The sequence below is a fragment of the Carcharodon carcharias genome, chromosome 2 (assembly GCF_017639515.1).
Source record: "Carcharodon carcharias isolate sCarCar2 chromosome 2, sCarCar2.pri, whole genome shotgun sequence".
In the NCBI taxonomy this organism is placed as follows: domain Eukaryota; kingdom Metazoa; phylum Chordata; class Chondrichthyes; order Lamniformes; family Lamnidae; genus Carcharodon; species Carcharodon carcharias.
The window spans coordinates 29453929-29472699 of record NC_054468.1 but is presented as its reverse complement, the minus strand read 5'-3'; the positions used below and the strand labels follow the sequence as shown (position 1 = coordinate 29472699).

General features: G+C 44.9%; 1 protein-coding gene across 1 annotated transcript in view; it reads left to right on the top strand.

Annotated features, from left to right (window-relative positions):
• The first annotated feature begins 6163 nt into the window (after positions 1-6163).
• nyap2a (neuronal tyrosine-phosphorylated phosphoinositide-3-kinase adaptor 2a) overlaps positions 6164-18771 on the top strand; it is a 168383-nt gene continuing 155775 nt past the window's right edge. Inside the window, exon 1 of the mRNA XM_041204740.1 lies at positions 6164-6366. Coding sequence (XP_041060674.1) covers positions 6164-6366 — 203 coding nt within the window. The remainder of the gene's footprint in view (positions 6367-18771) is intronic.

The window sequence follows — 18771 nt, the reverse complement described above, 5'->3', positions numbered from 1 at the left end:
CACCACTACCTCTCTAGGGCAATTAGGGATGGGCAATAAATGCTGCCTAGCCATCGACACCCACATCCCATGAATGATTAAAAAAAATACATTGCTATAATGGTCTTCCAACATTATTTCTTCAGGCAATCCCCCATGAGTTCTGAGTTCCACGACTCCAAAACAATTGGCAGCCTTTTTCTCATCCCACGTTGGGAAGGTGACATATTCCCATCCACTCTCAACTCCTCCTGATCTTCATGTTCAGTGAATGATTTGGTGCCATATCCTCAATACTGCTATCTAATTCCCTCTCAGGTAATAGTCTCTGAGCAGTTGTGCAGGAGAGAAAAAGCAAGTATCATAGGTGGTAACTGAACGTGATTGAGGTAAAAAGGTGAGGGTGGAATGAAACAACTGCAGTTAGCCTTGGGCCAGTTGTCATCGAGCATTGGAATGAGAGGGTTGTCCTCTTATGAGAGGCTGAGTAAATTGGATCTATACTCTCTGAAGTTTAGAAGGTGATCTCATTGAAACATACAAGATTCTGAAGGGTCTTGATAGGGTTGACATTAAGAGATTGTTCCCCTGGCTTGGGAATCTAGAACAAGGGGGGCACATTCTCAGGGTAAGGGACGGATTATTTAGGAATGAGATGGGGAGAAATTTCTTCACTCAAATGGTTGTGAACTTATGGTATTCTCTGACCCAGAGAGTTGAGGTTGCTCCATTGTTGAATGTATTCAGGGCTGAGATAGATAGACTTTTGATCTCTCAGGGAATCAAGAGATAAGGGGAACAAGCAGGAAAGTGAAGCTGAGGCTGAAGATCAACCATGATCATAGTGAATGGCAGAGTAGGCTCGAAGGGCAGTATGAGCATCTCCTATTCCTATTTCTTATATTCTTATTTTCATATCCTCCAGAATAAATTCTCCAGCTCTTCATTCTTCACATTATTATCATCACTATCCTCCTCCTGTGCCATCTGTTTCTGTCTTGGATTTGTGAGAAAGGAGGGATAGAAAGAGTAGGTGATCAATACTCCTCAAGCTGAAGGAGATAAAGAAAGGGAAATGCGAGGTTTCATCTGCAAGTTGCTTCAGAGGGATGCCAGGTGACAGTATAGCTTATTATTTATTAACCTGGCACCAGCAAGATGCTACCAAACTTGCTATTATCTGCATCAAGGATTGACTGATTGTCCATGAGTTCCGGGGCCTTGCCCTTGAAGACGCAGTGGGGTTTAAAGGTGGGGTTGCCTCCCCTGGTGATCTGCCTTTGGCGAGAATTACGTGTCAATTTTGCTTTGAAAAAAGATAGAGTGAATGAAGGTTAGGTTAACAGTTAGGAATATGTGCCAAGTGGCATAGCCAAGGTGGGGTATGAGGCTGTTAAAGTGGATATAGGCAAACAATGTACCTGGCTAACCATGAAACAAGTTGTCAAATTAAAAGCAACCTCAAAGTGAGTGCAATATGAAGTATTAGGTGTGAAAGCTTCTTGAAGAGGATGGCAAGTGTACTGTTGCCATGGGTGGCTCAGCGTTATCCTGTGACAGCCCTGGTGAGATCATTAAACTTTTCATATCACTATTTTACAATCCTCATGGTGAGGTACTTGGGATTAGATTCATTTTTATCACAAGCCCAATGCATAAAGCCCTGTGGTGAATAAAAATTTGTCCTCAAGCCTTATCTGCATAATCATGTCAAGCTGTCGGTGGAGAACAGACCTCCATAGGTTACTTACCCAATGGGAGAAACCAGTTTAGAGCCACATGTCTCGCTAGCAACAGTCCTCAGATAAGTCCCAGCAAGTGGCTTAGTCTCGGCTATGGGGGGCAGTAGGGGAGGGGGTGGCGGTGGGGTGCAATTGTGATGCCTGTGGTTTGAGGATTCTTCCTGCTCTTGGTTTCACAAGAAGGGATTTTTAAAATGTTTTACATTTGGTTGATAGCCATGAGACCATTTCCACTCCCTTTGGCCTTGCAACATCTACCCTTTTGTCATTTAATTCACCTGCCTCCAACACTTTCACTAACCTTCACTTTTATCTTTTTTTCCCACCTTCCTCCCCATTCCCTCCTTAAAACCTTTTTACACCTCTAATTTCTACCAGTTTTGATGAAAGGCTGTCAACCTGACCAAGAACTTTGTGACTCTCCAGATGCTGCCTGACCTGATGAGGGTTTCCAACACTGTCTGTTTTTATTTAAGACAAAAAGCTTGCCTTTTTCACAGCATTGTGGAGTGCTACAAGGCCTTCTTCAGCAAGCAGGGGCCGAGGAGGAAAATGTGATGTTGAGGTGAAACAGTGCCACGCAGGGAGAAAAAGATCAAAGTTGAGTCAAACCCAAGCTGCTCTCTTAGATCTTTTAAGATATTGTTATGGAACAGCTTTGACCTGATCACCCATGGTTATGATTAAGCATGATACACAGAAGGAGGAATGGGATCAAAGGAGGAAATAAAAGTGAGTGAAAAAAGAAAGGCAAAGATAAGTGCTTTTTTATTCTTTGTTGAGGTGTGAATTTGGAATACTCAGCAGCTCAAATCATTTTTTTGTAACTGGCTGATTGCCCTCAAGCTCACTGAACTCTTCTCATGCAGTCATTGGCTAGGCACACATTTCACAGACCAAGGAGCCAACCAGTGCAGATATTAAAAATAAAAGACTTCTTGAAATTCTAGTTTTTAAGGGAAAAGCCATATATTCCCAAAGGATTTTGTGGTTCTCTGCTCGAGAACTAGCTGATACTGCATTAGAGACCCCCAGCTGCAGTCACAGCTTAAAAGCCCTTTTGACGGCATGATATAGAATGGTATATAATTGTAATTAACTCAAGAAAGGGAGGTAATAGAATTGCACGAATCATAATGGAAGCTGTGGTCTTTGTAGAGCTGTTTTGATGGATGCAATTATTAAAAGTCATTGGCGTCAAAGAATTACAAAAAGAACCAAAACATCTGCATGTTTGCCATACATGAAGACACTGATGCTAGATTGCTGTCCATGGTGCTAAAAGAATCGTGAAGAAACAAAGTAATAAAACTTTGATTTTCATTTAATTTTAGCACCTAGAGGCAGTAATATCAAAAAGGCAGCTCGACACAACAACAGACCATCGACAATGTCGATACAAACGGTAAAAAAACCTCTTTTAACAGGATTAAAAAAATTCCCCAGCCTTTGACACCACCCTTTCATGTTTCTAAAGCAGATTAATCTATGTGAAGGATAATTTCACATTGCACCATACATAGAGGGAAAAGAATTGATGGGAGATATTGAGCATTGACTGCCTTGTCAGAATTAAGAGGCTGCTCATTTTACAGATACGTCACGTGCTCAAATTCACCTTTACCGTCACGTAAGAATGATCCACATCAGTGAAAGGTTCACTTTGACTATTTTCCAAGCTGTAGAGGAGAACACAAGATGTGCCACACAGTGGAATTAAGGCAGTTATTTTAATTCTGTGCAACCTCATGCACTAATTAAAGAGGACTGTTGTGGAGAGGAGAGGGAGCATGAGATGCTGCCTAGACAGCAGCCTCTAATGAGGATCGAGACCCCTGGGAGCTGATATTGAAAGCAGAGTGAGCTTGCTTTGCTGCTTTCTCTGCCACCACAGACACTGATCCCCTTCCCTTCATCGATGGGCCTAGCCAAAAGCTGTCCAGAGTGCTGGCATGTTGATCGTACGGTCAGTGAATACCTGCAGACTGCACACAGACCGAAACAGGACTGCTATTTTTATAAGAAGGTAGGCTGCCTTTGGTGACTGTTGATTTACCATTCAGAATTCTTGATTAATCCGCGGTTAGTTTCAGGGACTGTAGCAGCTGAGGATTGTAAGCCTGCCAGTACTTACTGGGAAGGGGGGGTGGGGGGAGGTGGGGGTGGGTTGTGGGGGGGTGGTGGGGGGGGGTTACGGGGGGAGGAGAGATGATGCCACAAGACAGAATGCACAGAACCTGCTGAATCTAAAAGGGAGAACGGAGAGGATGAGAAAGCATCTCCCTGCTCCAGGAGGAAACCATTAGAAGATGCTGCCCTTTATTTATTATTCTCATCTCTTTTTGCCTGGGTTAAATACCATGTGCAAATGAAGCTTGCTGGCGAATTGGAGGTGATTGTATTAGGGCCGTGCCGTTTCCTTCGGTGTTTTAAAGTGGGTGAAAAGGATCCAGCTGTCTTTTCACTAGACTGACAAGCAGGGTGTAATTTACAGTGGGGGCCCCCCCTTTCTTTGGTTTCTCTCTATGGATGTGGATAAGCGGAAGACAACACCTGTTCTCAATCTGAGCTAAATCTAACAACAAAGAATCCAAGGACCATTTTTGCATGATAAACAATCTAGAAGGGAAAAATAATCTACATGTCATTTTCCTGCTTTTTGTTTGCGCACTACGGGAATCAGCAGGACTTAAGGCTTCATGCAATGTGCTGCAAGGAAAGATTAATTTGAAAAGTGTTACTGGACAGTGACCACGTCTATAGTACTGAATGAGAAAATCCTTCAAATTGCACTGAGGTGATCGACAGGAAAGGAGAAGGGCTTTCTTTAAAAGTTAATTTGTTTAATGCCAACATAGCAGACAGTGGTCTCATAGCTGCCTTCTTTCCACATCTCAGCACATGTGGGTATGTTTGCTGATTCTTTTTCCACATTGTCTGTTTCAGTGAGCTGCTTTTGTGTTTGTTGGATTTCAATTAACCGTTCGAGGGCTGTAATGGCATTTCAGCACCAAAGTGAAAATTAACATAGATCAAGGTCATTATTTCATAGCTGGTTCCAGAACTAACACGTTCCAGAAATAACATCATTTTTTAAAAATTGCTTTCCTGTTTTTGGTGTACCTTTCTTTTTATTTCATTATTAAAATCAAATATTGCAGGTAATATACATGAAAGGAAGAGTGTGTGCTATTAAATCAAAAAAGCCCTTCAATGCTCAGAAGGTTAAGTGGAATTAATTCTCCCTGTTAACCAGTGACTACCTACATAGCTTTTAAGAGAGTGCAAATCTAAAAAAGAAACTAATTTATATTTTTTAAATTAAAGTTATCACCATGTATTGCCTTCATAAGTTACTTCTTTATTAATCAGCCAATAATTTCTATTAATAATTCATTTTAGCTGGCAAACTGAACTCTGTGTATTTCTTCATGGTTTATTAATTATTTATGCTGATATCATGGTAGTCAACCGGTTTTCAACAAGCATCATAACTTCCTGCTGGAATCATATGTTACACGTTCATCCAGAAGCTCAGTCCATCCGTTAAATGGGATTGCAGTCTGTGATGCTCTCAGTCTTGTACATCCTACATGCAATTCTGACATTTGCTGTAGAATCCATTTTGTTTGCCGTGTGCAATTTATTTCACAGCCATTACGGTATGTCAAATGCAACATGCCTTATTTTGAGTGTGTTTTAAAAATACTCCTGTTTTGCTCTTGAATTTAACAAGAAAGTGCAATTGGAGTCAATTCCCCCTTGAGCACCCTGCCAAAACTGCATGCACGTGTGCCCATGGTATCCACAGTAAATGTGCGAGAATGAAATTAGTTTGTGTAAATGTTCTTATTTTTGATTGTGAGTCCCCTCCACACCCATTAAGAAGAATAAATGTGATTCAGGGAGAAACAATGATTTCACATCACTTCCAAATTGTCACTTTGCCTATCCTGGTGCATCCAACTGCAGCAATGGGCAATGTGAGACAATCAGACTAACTTCAAGCAGCTCTTCGCTGTGTTCACTGGCCCTTCCTGCTTAAACAAAAATTGAATAGTTTCCAATCCCTGTTTAAAGAGGATTCTGATCATTAGATTCTGGTTTTTTTTTTTAAAGTTGTAAATTGGGAGTAAAGGTAATTTTACTGGGAACCTTCTTTTTATTTCCTGTGCATTAGCGACGAAATAGACTCAAAGCTCGGGGCAAATGCTCATCACAACTCTTTAAACCAGTTGACCCTTTGTGTAACACCCTGCAATAGGGAATTACATTTACGCAACAGACAGCGAAAATAAGCCCTTAAGTTTAATTGTGAAACATTTGACCTTACTGGTAATAGCTGTGATGAATAATTTGAAAGTGCTTGCTGTTTTAATAGTGTTACTCTCTCTGCATCACAGAACGTGCTACTCCGTTTTTCATCTGCTTTTTGAAGGAAGATGACTTCTAAGCAGGAAGATGCTGCCTTGACCAATTTTCTCCAGTTCATTGAAGACAAGGGACTGAGGGCTTATGATGCTTTGGTGATTCAAAATGCCTCGGACATTGCTCGTGAAAATGATCGCATGCGGAATGAAACAAATTTGGCGTACCTCAAGGAAAAAAGTGAAAGAAGACTGAGGCAAGAGGAAGCAATAAAACGGTAAATATTAAAATATATTTTTCATCTGATGACCAATTGAAAAAAAGTATATTCCAATATCAAAGACATTTGTGAAATAGTAGTGAATGCCTGGTAGTGATGCCCACAGTAAGTTATAGAATTGTAGAATCTTAGGGTGGAATTGTATGCCGGTGGGATTTTACCGTCCCGCCGAAGTCAATGGACTTTTGAACGGCTCGCCACATTTTACGGCTCCACCCGGCCATGACCTAGCTGCAAAATTCCGCCCTTAGAAACTGTGGCAAAGAAGGAGACCATTCAGCCCAGTGGTGTTGCTGCTGGCTGAAAAACAGCTATCCAGCCTAATCCCACATTTCAGTCTGCATCCTTGTGGCTTATGGCAATATAAAGTGCATATCCAAGTATTATTTAAATGCGATGGGTGTTTCTGCCTCTACCACCCTTTCAGGTGTGAGTTCCTACCAATTCAACCAATTCCTCTTCAATTCCCCTCTAATCCTTCTGCCAATTACTTTAAATCTATGCTCCTGGATGTTGATCTCTCTGTGAAAAGGAATAAATCCTTCCTATCCAGCCTAGGCCCCTCATAATTTTACACATCTGAATTAAATGTCCCTCAACCCCCAGTGTTGCAAAGGAAAAAAACACCAGCCTATCAAACTTTTCCTCAGAATTAAAATTCTCTATTCCTGGAAACATCCTCATAAACCCTTCTGTACTATTTCTAGTGTGGTCATATTTTCTCTCTAATGTGTTGACCAGAACTGTACACAGTGCATTAGCTGTGGCCTAAGTAGTGCCTCATATAGTTCCAGCATAACCTACCCGCTTTTATATTCTATGCCTTAGCTAATAAAGGAAAGTATCCCATATGCATTCTTAACCACCACATATACCTGAACTGGACCATTCAGGGATCTGCAGGCATGAACTCCAAGATCATTCTACTACTCCACATTTTTCAATATTCTACAATTTATTGTGTATTCCCCTACATTTTGTGCCTTTCCCAAATTCATCAAACACAAGACCAAGTTTTGTGTCATCTGAAAACTTCTTAATTATGTCCCTTACATTTATGTCTCAATCATCGATATATACCACAAAAAGCAAGACAACTGGTCCTGAGTCCTGCGGAACCTCACTGGAAATGGCCTTCCAGTCACAAAGTTACCTGTTGACCATTAGTCTTTGCTTCCTGCCTCTGAGTCGGTTTTGGACCCAATTTGCCACTTTCTCTTGAATCCCAAGGACTTTCACTTTTCTGACCAGTCTGCTATATGAGACCTCATCAAAAGCCTAACTAAAATCTGTGTGGACTGCATTGGATATGCTACCCTCACCAACCCTCTTTGTGACTTCCTCCTTAATAAGTGCATGCTGACTGTCCTTGATTAATCCATGCCTTTCTAAATAATGATCAATACTGTTTCTCAGAGTTTTTTCTGATAATTTGCCCATCACCAAGGACTGTAATTACTGTGTCTATCTCTTCTACCTTTTTTTAAACAACAGTTCAATGTTCACGGTCCTCCAGTCCTCTGGAATCACGCCTGTAGCCAGAGAGGTTTGGAAAATGGTCAGTGCCTCCGCTATTTCCCCCATTGCTTCTTTTAACAGACTTGGATACATTTCATCCAAGTAGAAAGATGTGGTACAGAATTTTCCTGTTCCCCCCACAGTGGGTTTAATGGTGGGCGGAGGTGGAGAATGCAGCAGGAAGTCCTAAAATTGCTTTCCCACTGGCGTAAAATGTTGGTAGCATCTTCCACTCCTGTCTGCCATAGTGGGTCGCAATTTCCACCAGAGGCCATTGTGAAACCGATCTGTATCCTCCTAATGGGATGTAGATGAAGGCCTGACTGGAATGCCACCCCCCCCCTCCCCCCTTAGCTTAAGAAGGTCTGGGGCTGCCTCTGGAGTTTGGTATAGAGGCCTCCAGCAACTGTGGACCCTGGAATATGCAGCAGTAGGTGGGGGGAGCATCCATCAGGTGAATCTTCCAGCTTCAGTGTCTTCAAGGAGGTCCAGCTTCCAGCTTCAGAGTGTCCCCGGAGGTCCATCTTCTATCTCCACTTATGTCCGGCCACCTTTTAAAATGGCGCCCGAACATGATGGCAAGGTTCAATTCAACCAACCCGTTCACCGCGCATAACATTGCAAAACTCCCCAATGCATATTTAATAAGGCCAGCATTGCGCAATATGGGGCAAATTCCCAGAGGCCTCTGCTGCGATAAACACTCTCCAACCCCACCCCTGCCATGGGACCTAGTCCCAGGTGGGAAAATGCTGCCCGTGATGTTTTACAAGGACTGGAAATTTATACGACATGGCACACAATATAATGTTTGGCTGTTGACAAAGTGTTAGGTGTAATTGGTCTGTTCCTTTAAGGCCACAAGGTCTAATGGTTATAAATAGTAATATTATGATGTCAGTTAGATGTTGGTTTCTTGTAGATTAATTAAGAGGTAATTGTTTGTCAATTGACAGCTTTTTTGTTTATCGGTGACTCTTCTAAGCCAGAAAAATGAACAAACAGTAACTAGCTATTAACTGATGTTAAAATTGCTTTCCATCTGTAACAAGGTGTGGCATTTTAAAATGTGACATCTGAGGTATGACAGACACAGATGTGCACAATATGCAAGACTTCTTTATTGTGTGCCATATATATAAATAGAGTGAAAGTGGACCCATGAGACCATGTGACACAAGCACAAATAGGATCCCTTGAAACTCAGTAATGCTACAAGGCTATGCATCAAGCAGGATTTCCAGACTATATGATGTAAGCTATGCCCTGACAGATGTGAGTAACACACTATTGTTTACTTATTTTATTATGGAAAATGCTTGTGAAATACAAATTGCTGTACCATGCAATGTTGCATTGCTGGAGGAGCTGTCTCCCTGGAGAGACCATAAACTATTGCCGACTTTGCTTGATGCACTGATCAAAGTGAACGTAAAAGATCCCATGCCTGTATCTGAGGAAGAGCAGGGAACTCACCCAGTGTCCAGGCCAGAACTTTGCCTTCAACCAAAACACCCAAAAACAGATAAGTAGTTATTCAGCTCATGCTTTTCATGGAACAATGCTATACTTTAAGCGGTTACCAATCAGTTTACACAACAGTAGTTACCTACTTTCCAAAAGTATTCCTTGCCTGTGAAGAATTTTCAATGTTTCTAAGGGATGTGGCAAGGTGCATATATTAAACAAATCTTTCCTTCCTTTTCCATTATTTACTATATAAAGGGCCAGATATTGCTGAGGAAGTTGGGGGGTGGGGTGGTTTCCCTCTTACATGAGAACACAGGCTATTGGAGCAGGAGTAGACCACACAAGACTGCTTTGCTATTCAATACGATCATGGCTGATCTTGGACTTCACCTGTATTTTCTTGCCTGCCCCCCCATATCCCTTAATTCCCTGAGAGACCAACAATCCGTCTATCTCAATCAGCCTTAAATGTATTCAGCAATGTGGCATCCACAACCCTCTGGGGTAGAGAATTCCAAAGATTTACAACCCTTTGAGTGCAAAAATTCCTCCTCATCTCAGTCCTAAATGATCCTTATCCTGAGATTGTGTCCCCATGTTTCAGATTCTCTGGCCAATGGAAACAATCTCTCAGCACCCACCCTTCAGAATTTTGAAGATTTCAATGAGATTGCCTCTCATTCTTCTAAACCTCAGAGAACATAAGCCCAATTTACTCAGCTCTTAGTTAGACTTTGTCCCTTCACCCTTCAGTTGGAGAATGTTTTGCTGTGTAAGTTGCTAAATGTTTGAGCTGGCATTAAGGCATTTGGGACTTTGATGAACGGTAGGAAAAGCAGCCCATCTTCATAACCAATGAGATTTAAGGGTTGAAAAAAAAAATGGAGGGATGATGGAGAAGGAAATAAAGATGCAATGCAAATGCTTGGAAGAGATGGGGTTGTTAGGGAAGGGGGTCGATTTGAAAGCTATTTCACCTCGATGGGAATACAATTGATGAGCAGTTCAGATAGAGTGCTCCATTTCTCACTCCGTTCTTGCCAATCTCCGACTTTAGCACAGCTGATTTCAGCAAGGTTTTTTTTATCCGTGCCTTCTCGTACCACTGTAGTCCATCTGGTGTAGGTGCAACCACAGTGCTGCTTGGAAGTTGCAGGCTTTTGTTCCATGACAGGGAAAGATATAGTTTCAAGTCAAAATAGTGTGCATCTTGGAGACGAACTTGCTGGTGATGCTGTTCCCATGCATCTGCTGCTCCTGTTCTTCTAGGGGGTAGAGGTCAGGAAGTGCTCTCAGAAGCTCAGCAAGTTTCTGCAGTGCAGCTTGTAAATAGTACACACTGCTGCCTCTGTGCATTGGTGGTGCAGGGAGTGTATGTTTAAGGTGATGGATGAGTTGCTGATCGAGTGGGCTGCTTTGTTCTGGATGGTGTTTAGCAAAGGCCGGACGCAGGCAAGATCCTTATATATATAAAAGTGCCAATCAAGTTCTTAGAATATTAACAGGGCCCTGAAGTCATTTTAACCAGAGTTCGAGCATGGAAGTCACTGTGGCTTCTCCAGGTCCTGCAAAGAAAATCATGGTCTTTTCTGTCACACCTCCCCCTTTTTCCCACAAAAAACTATGCAAAAACTTGCTTCCTGCTACTTACTTGCAAGCCCCATCATCCTTGCCAGCAGACACTCTGGACCTTCTTCTTGCCTGTTCTGGATGGGAAGTGGACCAGCGGCATTGAAATGAGGCCCAGGACTTCAGATACTTCAGACCTGAAGCTTGGGACACAGGAATGTCACCACCCGCTCAAAATCAACGGGGTTTTAAACTAGACCCCAGTCTTTTCTCTTTTTAAATCGGATAGCTGACAATATGATAAGCTCATATTGCTCACGCTCTCATCATATAAATAGCATAGTTAACAAAGACCAAAGTGATGCACTGTTAAAGTTAACAAATAATTAGGACAGCTGGCAGGTAGCTGTATGATTGGCCAGTATTTCTCAACAGTAAAACTGTATGAACAGAATTGCCCGTGTGTATCATTTTGACACATTGATATTTGTCACAGTATCACCAGAATAGCAGGGGCTATTTTCTGGTTGTCAGTGAATTATGCACCAACTAAATCGCAATTTTAAAATGAGAAGATTTGTGATTAAAGTGGATAGAAGACTGTTAGTGTACTTGTGACAGATGCAGAATAGTTGTCAGAAATAACTGAAGGAAAAGAATCTGTTTTGAAAAAAACCTGAAGTACTCAAGATGGATATGTCACTGAGCCTCAATGACAGGCATCCCAGGTTGTTAAAGAAAGCCGGAGAGGAGATAACAGAGATTCTGACCACAATTTTTCAAAGTGCCTTAGATCTGTAAATTGTGCTGGTAAAACTGGAGGGTAACTATAGCCTATAATATAGAATGTGGGCAAACTCTTGCGGAATCATCCCAGATTTGCACAAAGTGCCGTAGTGGACAGGAAAAAGGACATTTTACCCACCAGCCGCAATAATGGGATTTTGCACCATAATGTCCCATTCCCAGTGCATCCAGCCTCATTACTAATGCATTCCCAGAAAACACATCAGATCACTGGTGGCGTGGCCTCTGATTCAGCCCCCCACCCACTGCCGTCTCCTCAGGCCTTCAGCAATCCAGGTGCCATATTTGAAGGGCGCCCTGCACAGAGTTAGCTCTTTCTAAGGGATCGGAAGCTGCTGCAAGGCCAGGGCTGCAAAAGGGAGGAAACATGATGCCCCCAAATTTATTAATGCCTCCCTCGGGCTCATACTGGATGCTCTGGAGGCCCGCCGAGAAGTCCTATACCCACGCTCTGGGCGAAGACCAGCAAGCAAGCTCACTAATCCATTATGGGAAGTGGTTGTCAGCTTCAACACCCTGCAAAAGAGGACAGTCACCCAGTGCCAAAAGAGGATACGTGATCTCCTCCGTTTCGCCAGGGTAAGTCACTTTTCTCATCAGTCTCAACTAACGCACTCACAACCTATCACACATCCACAGGGATCTCACTCACTGCCAGTTCAGGGGACATCACCATTCACTCTCTCACACCCACCTTCATCTGCCCTGTGAATCATGTCGTCATCCCATCCATGGCACCGCTCAACACCCACACATGCCAGGCATCCTTCTCATCTGGCCTGGCAGGCATCCTGTGTACACTTTCTCCATCTGTCTTCATACAGGACAAGCTGGTACACAACCAAAGGGAAAGACTGGTGGAGGAATGCCTAACATCACAGGCTTTGAAAATAGAGCCATCCAGCTGGCCAGTGACAATCTGGACCGTTCAAGTGCTGAAGATCATATCTGTGGTGCTCAATCAAGTGAGGATCCCGCAGTGCAGCAATAATCGCAACCATGCTGTGAGTCAGTTCCCCTGTTCCGCAGTCCCCTGCCATGCACTAATTATCTCTCCTTGCTTTTGCAGGCACATCTGGGAAGCAGCCAAGGGGATCCATGAGCCAGGTCCTCAACTCAATACCCAAAGATACCGCAAAAGAAGAATCTGATGATGCTCCAATTGAAGACCCACCACAACGCTCACCTACACCCTCCACCAGTGCAGAGACACACACCTTGGTGGGTCCTAGTTCTAGAGTAGCCTCAGGATCACAATCTGGTGAGCACATCGCACTGTCCGATCCACAGCAGAAAGCGCCAGAGACATCCCAGGTTTCCGGCACTCAGCGGAGTGCTAGAAGCCAGAAATCTGCTGAGTCCGAGTCAGAGAAGGAGCCATTGGTCTCGGTAATTCCTCAGTTGCTGAAGCTGTGCAGGCAAACTCGGGAACATCAGGAAGGGATCTCCCCTCAGATTTCAAGGTGCGATGGAGGAGTCCATCTACCTACAGTTTGAGGCGATAGCACCGGAATGCCAACGCACCAAGGTCAGCACTGGTAGGATGGCAGCTGCCCCTGAGACCTTGGTCCAAGACATCATTTCTGCACTGCTGCGCGGGCTCAACTCCATTGCTGGTGCCATAGTTGGCCTCCAACAGTGTCAACACGGGAGGGGTGTGGGGCATCTCATTCTCACTCCAGCTTCCTCTTCTCCTCAAGGAGTGAGCCAGGGGCTCTCGGGAACCCATAGGAAGGAGGATCAGCGGGTGCACACTCCAGGACCACCCACTCAAATTACTCCAGGACTGCCCAGCCCATCCTAATCATCTCTTTCTATGACCCCGGCAGCTCCAGCTCCACAGGCCAAGGGGAATGCCACTGCCTCTGCCGCACGGCAGGACCCCAAAAGCAGGCCGGGACCCTCTAGGCCTCAGCCCTCCAGAGGACGCCCGCCACGGTCATCACAGGCAGGATGTTAACAGTCAGCAGGCTGCCTCCACCTCCACTGTGATGTCGTAGGAGCACTAAGACATAGTGGCAGGGTTGGAAGGTTAAGAAAATGTAGTTGCACAGCCTGGGCATAGGTGTTAATCACTTGTACTTAATGATACCTACAGTAAATAAACTCCCAAGAATGCCTCCTTGCCAATGGCTCTTTGTTCTGATGAGCAATGTTTGTGTCACTCAGATGTGAAACCTTGGTTCCTGCACAAGATAAAGGCGGGTGTCTCAGTCCAGGACATCTTCCCTGTGCAGTGTGTAACATTCAAACCAAAATGATGCTCTGGCTTCACACTCACTGAACATTACTGATGTCTGCACCTCGATGGTGTTGGTCATTGCTGTCAGAATGCCATGGGCAGGCATCATGTTCCATCATTCTCTCTGTGTGCTCTCAGCACCTTTGAGTGGGGCTGGCCCCTATCTTCAGCATCTGTGACCAGTGACATTGTGCTCCTGAAGGGGTCAGGTGTTGAAGGCTGACCAAGGGTCAGGTTAATTTAAAGTCCGCGTCTCCATGATATGATCCTAATCACAGAGCGCAAGCAAACTCCCCTCAGCCAGGCAGGAGTCAGACATTCACAGAGGCTGTGTGAAGATCTATGGAGTGTCCTCAGTGCATGTCATCATCACCTCTTGGAATCTAGCAACTATTAGGACGTCAGCTGCATCACCATGACATGAACCTGAGCACTGAGGGTATGTGCGCTGCCATCAGCCGCACAGGAGTCAAACATTCACAGATGCAAGGCAGGAATGCCAGGACTGTCCTCACTGCATCTTGTCATCATCCTCCATGAATCTCCCGGCAATGAGGGTCTCCCAAGTGCGCCTGCCTAGTCTGGCTAGTGCAATGGCCTCATCACCAGCGTCTTCACCTTCAAGGGCATCATCATTGTCATCCCCTTTGTTGTGCCCCTCATCGGAGGAGATGTGCAGCTCCTCCATCTCCTCCAAAGCCAGGTCTTCCCCCCACACAGTTACAGTGCCAGGTTGTGTAGTGCATAGCAAGTGACAATGATGCGCATCATCCTCTGGGGATTGTATTGCAGTGCTCCACAAGACTTGTCAAGGCGCCAGAACCTCATTTTCAAATTGCCTGTCGTTTGCTCCACCAAAGTCTAGGTTGCAGCATGAGCCTCGCTCTGCTGTAGTCTGAGGCCGCCACACGGACTTCATCAGTCACGTCCTCTGTAGGTAGCCTTTGTTGCTGAGGAGCCAACCCTGCTGCCTCCCTGGACCCTGGAAGATGTCAGGGATCTGAGACCTGCTAAGGATGTAGGAGTCATGGATGGTCTCGGGGGACCGTGCGCAGACCTGCAGGACGTGTTTATGGAGGTCGCACACCAGCTGAACATTCAGCGAGTGGAAGCCCTTGTGGTTGACGTAATTGACTGCTTGTTGCCATGGAGATCTGAACGCCATGTGAGTGCAGCCGATAGCACCCTGCACCTGTGGAAAATCAGAGGGGGCAAATCCCAGCGCTCTTACTTCCTGGCTTCCCTGATCCCTAACATAATGCACAAAGTTCTGTGCCTTCTCAAAGATGGCATCTGTGACCTGCTGGATATACTTGTGCATGGAGGCTTGTGAGATCCCACACAGGTCACCTGTGGAGCCCTGGAAACAGCCACTGGCGTAAAAATTGAGCATCGCAGTCACTTTCACAGCCACTGGCAGTGGATGCCCTCCATGTCCCAGTGGCGCCAAATCCTGCAGCAAGTGGCATATGTGACCGACCAGTTCCCTGGATATGTGCAGTCTTCAGCAACACTAGTTTTTGGTCATCTGCAAGAATGGCAAGCCTGTCCATAGACCCTGGGTTTAGCAAAGCACCCACGAGCGATGACTCTCTGTGGATCATCTGCTACATGCAGAGCAGGCCCTGCCACCCCTTCTCTTGAGGAAGGTGCTCCTCCCTTTTGCCAAGCCAGGCGCCTCTGCCGCTCCCTTCTTCTCTGCTCCCTGTAAGCCATGAGGCATACCGCCAAATCACCAGGCTCCATAGTCTTGATGTTCTCCTCCTGCAGGATCAAAGAGAGAGACACGTGGGTTAGCATAGGTGTCCTAAGAACCTCACTTAGCTAAGTGTGAAAGCCCCTTCACACATGCAGGAGAGTGCTGGGCACCACTTGGAAGGTCAGTGTGTAGTGCACTCATTGGCTGTCCTAATCCTCACCCATCTCTGCCCCACTCTACTGGACTGATTGGCAGCAGCTTCGGTCACCTGTCTGCATGCTGTGCTCTCAGCTCAGCTGCTGGCATTCTGCTAACCCGCGCTACAAGGCAGCACTGTTATTTTAATGGATACTGGTCCAAACTTTAATAGAGACGTTGCAAGGTGCTCTGAGCGCCTCCAACAGTGACTGCACCATGACTACCTTTCGCAAGGGGATTCTACAACTTGGTCAATCAGCCAATTGCCCTGCTGCCCCCTAAAATGCACATTACGTAGCGGTCTGCATCCGAGGGGTGAAAAGTTCTGGAGCATTTGATAGCACATTCATGCTTTTGCGTTGCTTGAGTGGGCAGAAAAGCTTCAGAGGCCCAGCCCCAAGTATGTCAATGGAGCTGCAGCTGAACGGTCTCAACTGCAGAAGAATGCTCACTTTTGAAAAGCTTTTCCAAGTGCGTGGCTGCTTCCCTCAACCCCTCCTCCCCCACCCCATCCCAGCATGTGCTTGAGTATTTCCTTCTGTGCCACCTTACCCCCCCACTGCGCCCCCCCTCTACCTGGCCTGACCCGCACTGAAGCCCTTGCCCCTGCACCGCACTGAAAGCCGGCCAGGCCTGTGACCCTGCAAATGCACGGACCCTCTTCCTTGTTGTCCTACGGGCGATCCTCGTGAGTGCTGCGCAAGGTTGTGTGCGTCACCTCCAAGATTTCCTGGAAGTTCAGGTCGCCAGGTTCACGTCTTTTAAAGGCAGTCATGAAGCACACCATCCTGAAGTCACACTGAGGTGGGTGAGAAATTTGACGTTGGCCGGGGGGTGGGGGGGGGGGCGGCTGGTGGGTGATTCTGCTGATTAGATGCAAATGTATTAAAATGACATTCCCAATGTGTGGCAGCAGGAAACACAGCCCTCCATTGATGTGTGGAACGAACAATCACAAACTGGTTTCACAAAGGCATAAAACCAATTTCTGTCTTCTTGCCATATTGTTACCATGCCTCCCCACCACCCCCCCCAACCCCGACCAACTGCCCCCCACCACCCGCCATGATGCCCAGCAGCAACAGGGCTGGAAAATGATGGCCTAATCCACAATTCATGATCACAAGTAAGTGATTATTTAGAGGTGCAGAGGATAATAATTACGAGCTGCATGGATTCATTGAAAGCAAATCATGATCAATATATTTTATAAGTTTTTTTGAAAATGGAACTGCTTCTATATGTGTCAGGGATGCAGTAGGTATGGTGTATATGGATTTTAGAAGAAGTTTGGTCAGTTTTTCACAGGCCTATTACATGAATTTAAGCATGCAGCATAAGATCAGGATGGAAAGAAAGTTCACTGACAGACAGGGTGAGGGATAATTGATTTGCTCAGATTAGACAAGGGTTGGAATTGATGTTGCCAAGGATCAATGCCGCATTGGTTTTAGCTCTCATAGTTCAATTAGACTGGGACTGAAGATGCACAATGTTGAAATGGCAACACAAAAGCAGAACACTTCACAAATACAAAGACGACAGCAAAACATTTCAGAAGGCCACAGGTTCGTCGAACAGGCAGGTGGTGGGGAAACGTGAGGTAATATATGTTGGGAGAAAAGCACAAGGATTGAGAATGCGAACTTCATGTAAAGATGCTGAGGACTGTGGATCAACCAGAGAGCCCTTAGGGTTAAAGATACAGGGTGAGAGATTGAGTCTTGCAATGCCGCTTGTCGTGACATGGCACAGGCTTACTTTGTTTCCCCAGTGACAGTCTGCACTGTGGGCCACACAGTGTTCTTCATTGATCCCTCTCTTTTCTGAGGGTGATGGTTAAAACCTCGCCTCTCCCCACCCTCTGCCACCACCAACCATGACGTCACTCTTCGTGCCAACATTCACATCCATGGCCTCATTCACCATTATGGATTCTTCCGTATGCCTTGGTGTTCAGTTTACCAGAATTCCTACTGCAGCGATATATTTCTGCAGCTTCCCTTTAAGTCTCTTAAGGGCTGTCTCAGCCCATCTTTAGCAAAGAGCAGGCTGTCTGAATCATATGGTCTATAGCGAGCTTGCTGCTGTGTGCCAAGCTTGCTAGCAGCGCTGAGAAGGAGAGGCCACTAAAGAACAGGAACTGTTGCCAAAATCATTCACAAGATGTGAGTAGATGAATTTTATGTTTTACCACCTCGATCTTAGTGGGTACAGGCATTCTGTGAATCTTGCCCTCTGCACCAAAAATATGAGGCGAATGAATTTCATGCCCATGGTACCTTGAAAATGTGCGGGTAAATGTTAAAAGCATTCCCTTTTATTCATAAATAGGGACATAGAATACATGAGCCAAGAGATAACAATACAATTGTAACGTGTGGCCTCTAATTGGCATACTGCGTGCAATTTTGGATGCCTCATTGCAGAAAAACTTAAAACCATAAAGTGCACATGGACTGCATTCACCAGGAATAAGAAACTATAGTTATGAGGAGAGAATTGCGATACAAGGATGATTTCCACTATAGCATTTAAGGCTAAGCAATTTAATAAGAGATATGAAAACAAATTTGAAAGTTTTGATCAAGTGTGCAGCAGAAGACTATTTCCTTTATAGATTAGCGATGAGGAATCATCAATTTAAAATTGTTACTGGAAAGCTAACAGGAGGAGTTAAGAGAAATTATGCAGAAAATCATTGGAGCATGAAATGGTGTGCTAGATGATAATTGCTGAAATAGAGAAAAATACACCATTTAAGATAAAAGAGCCCAAACACTTGAAGTAGTAGAAGATACAGAATGATAGGGAGAGAGCAGAATCACAAAATTATAAGGGAACAGAAGGGGGCCATTCAGCCCATCATGCCTGTACCGGATCTCCGAATGAGCATTAT